Source organism: Amphiura filiformis, chromosome 13 (assembly GCF_039555335.1).
Source record: "Amphiura filiformis chromosome 13, Afil_fr2py, whole genome shotgun sequence".
NCBI classification, from domain to species: domain Eukaryota; kingdom Metazoa; phylum Echinodermata; class Ophiuroidea; order Amphilepidida; family Amphiuridae; genus Amphiura; species Amphiura filiformis.
This window is the reverse complement of record NC_092640.1, coordinates 30,941,290-30,944,500: the sequence shown is the minus strand read 5'-3', so window position 1 is coordinate 30,944,500 and position 3,211 is coordinate 30,941,290. Positions and strand designations below refer to the sequence as shown.

At 38.7% G+C, this 3,211-nt stretch overlaps 1 protein-coding gene across 1 annotated transcript; it reads left to right on the top strand.

Annotated features, from left to right (window-relative positions):
• Positions 1–2,281: 2,281 nt before the first annotated feature.
• LOC140167583 (uncharacterized) lies at positions 2,282–2,965 on the top strand. The gene has a single exon (XM_072190882.1). It carries the CDS (start codon positions 2,282–2,284, stop codon positions 2,963–2,965), a length of 684 nt encoding a protein of 227 aa, XP_072046983.1.
• The last annotated feature ends 246 nt before the right edge of the window (positions 2,966–3,211 follow it).

Here is a 3,211-nt window from a genome sequence, read left to right as displayed (position 1 = left end):
AGAAACCCTTCCCCTTAGGTATTTTTGGAGAGAAACCTAATCCATAATGGGAATTGAAATCAGGTTGTCTGCAAAAATGTCGACACTGGTTTAAGCGGTGAGGGCGCTTTTACTAAATGGGTGCCATGATTTGAAGGAGCGTTACGATTTCAATGGATGGCTGCCAAAATCCCATATAACGCCATTTAAATAACAATTTGTTATTGTTAGCTTTTTATTTTGCATATCAATTTGTAAGCGCTCTTTAGCAAAGTCATAGTTCATTGAATTAACAATCGTATGACAAAACAGGCGAAAATAGTAACTTTTTGCACAAGATTGGCAATTTAAAGAGAATTGGCCATTGCTCATTGGAATGAAGTTAGTATATGGACAATATAAGTGTGTTCTTTCATTTAATGACATAAAATTTGAAAAATATTGTAAGGAACAATGAAGTTTTGACTTTTAAAACTTAGTCAAAAATCGTGCTTGGATAGGTCGTTTTCAACAGATTTACCACATTCGCCTTGCTATAAACATTGAATTGCGTTATCTGTTTACGTAATGAAAAACATTGTTAGCTTTCGTTCGATATAAAAAAAATCTGATTGGATGAAGGGAACACTTGAGGTTTTGACAAAACCCAATCACAGATGCCTATTTTCCACTAGATCACACACAGCTCTTATGATGCTATGCACTCAACCGTGTAGTATAAACACAGACTGCGTAGAGGCTAACCTGTGCTTGGAAATATCTGTGAACACGGGTGTATCCAGGAGGAAACTGTGCGTAGATGCATTTTTAAGAGAATCGTTTTGAAGCCAAACCTTTTCAAGAGACGATGATGAAGGACGCTTTTTTTTTTAAACGGCCGACAAACATAGGCCTAGTGTACTTAAATGGTAAATCTGAATTCTTATTGCACAAAGTATACCAGTAATATTAACTTAAAAATGCAATAAATCAAATTCAGTTCAAGTCTGATCTTTGTAGTACTCTTAGTAGCTTTCCATCTGATGCTTCTTGTGAACAGTATCTCAATGAGTTTGATGATATGTTATGCTCCATTATGAACAACCACGCCCCTGAAGAGACTAAGTACCGTACTATTAGACCATGGTATCTATGATACAATGCTGATATCAGAGAGCAAAGAATGTTGCGTCGTAGGTTAGAAAGAAAATGGAGAAAACATGGTTTACTGGAAGGCAAACATGCCTATCTGGAGCAAAGGATACATGTCAACAAGCTCATTAAGAGAGCTAAAGTTGAATTCTATCATGAACAATTAGCTAATTCTGATGCTATAAGGGTATTTCTCAAACAGTAAATACCCTGTTGAATAGATCTGGTAAACCTTTACCATCTTGTGACTCCACTCAAAACTTATGTTAAAAATTTGCTGACTTTTTTTTATACTAAGGTTGCCATAATACGTAGAGATCTTGATAAAGACAATTTTTTCAAACTTGCTTCTGCTGATGAAACCTGTATTTCCTCGTTCATAGACTTTGAAAGTGTCTCAGTGGATGAGATGTAAACTGGTTTCCAAGTGTCCAACTAAATTATGCAAGCTCGATACCATACCTACCTGGCTGCTTAAAGATCATCTGGACACTTTTGTACCGTACATCACTACTTTGATCAACATGTCTTTATCTCAAGGTGTTTTCCCAAACCCTTTGGGTCAGGCAATCATCTCTCCTATCCTAAAGAAACCATCCTTGGATTGTAATGAGTTGGCCAATTATAGGCCTGTGTCAAATATTAAGTTTATGTCTAATCTTATCTCAGTGAAATCAATCAGTCTGCATATACACCAAATAGGAGCACTGAGACAGCGCTCATCAAGATCAAAAATGAGATGTTGAATGCCGTAGACAACCGGGAGGTGGTGTTACTTGTGCTTCTTGATTTGTCTGCGGCATTCGACACCATTGATCATGATGTGCTGCTGTATCGTCTCGAGAAAACCCTTGGTATCTCTGGAAGTGTCCTGCAATGGGTGCATTCATATCTTAACAACAGGGTCACGCAGGTTCACATTGATGGGTTTTTCTCTGAAGTGCGTCCACTGAGTTATGGGATACCACAGGGCTCAGTTGTAGGCCCGCTTATCTTATCACCAATACGCTGATGACACTCAGATTCTGACATCTTTCAACCCTAAACAACCAGGTGCCCTCGATGAAGCTCTTCGCAAACTGGAATCATGCATTAGTGAACTGAATAACTGGATGCGCTTAAATAAACTCCAGCTGAACAGTAATAAAACTGAATTTTTTGTCGCCTCACAATGCAAACACTCAGTACTCTTAGCCCAATTGAACTTAAAGTTGGTGATAGTATCATAAAACCATCTGATACTGTCCGAAACTTAGGCATCATATTGGACTCTCGTCTCTCAATGACTCCGCATATTAACAGCATGATATCATCCATCAGTTTTCAACTTCGCAATATACGCCGCATTAAACGTTTTCTTGACCATGACACACTCCATGCCGTTGTCAGAGCTCTTGTTCTATCGCATTTTGATTATGGTAATGCCCTCTTTTATCGAGCCAAATCTAAAGATCTTGATCGGCTGCAGTCACTCCAACACAAGGCTGTCAAGTTGATTTTCTCTGCCGCAAGACGCGATAGTCCATCTCCACTTATGCATAAATTGCATTGGTTGCCCTTAAGAGAACGCATCAACTTCAAAGTTTGCCTCTACATCTTCAAATGCCTGGAAGGATCCGCACCTCAATACCTCATTGATTTAGTCTCGCTAAAACAACCACATTCTGGACTAGTCACAAGATCATCGATGGACAAAACTCAAATCACTTCTCATGTGGGCAGAATTCAAATTGCCGACAGAGCATTCCAAGCTGCTGCACCGGCACTGTGGAACTGCCTCCCACGTAACATCAGGGAGGCACGCTCAATTACAAGCTTCAAGAAACTTTTCAAATCTCACTTTTATGCTTATTAATTTTATGCTTTGTTTCCTATTCTACATGTTCTTGTCATTCACTGTTAAGCGCCTTGATCTTTATGTAAAAGGCGCTATATAAATCTTGTAAACTACGCAAAAAAAGTTTCTTTATGGTTAGGAAATTTACCCACTATTAAAATCTAGCAACCAATTTTGTACGTTTGCTCACTAATCGCATGCGGGTGGTTGTCCTACGCATTTTGACACCTCAATCACTACTCTACGACACTCCTGAGAAAAGAT

Excerpts from the sequence above, each read along its gene's own strand:
- LOC140167583 (XM_072190882.1), top strand. The coding sequence starts at position 2,282 with ATGCAAACACTCAGTACTCTTAGCCCAATTGAACTTAAAGTTGGTGAT.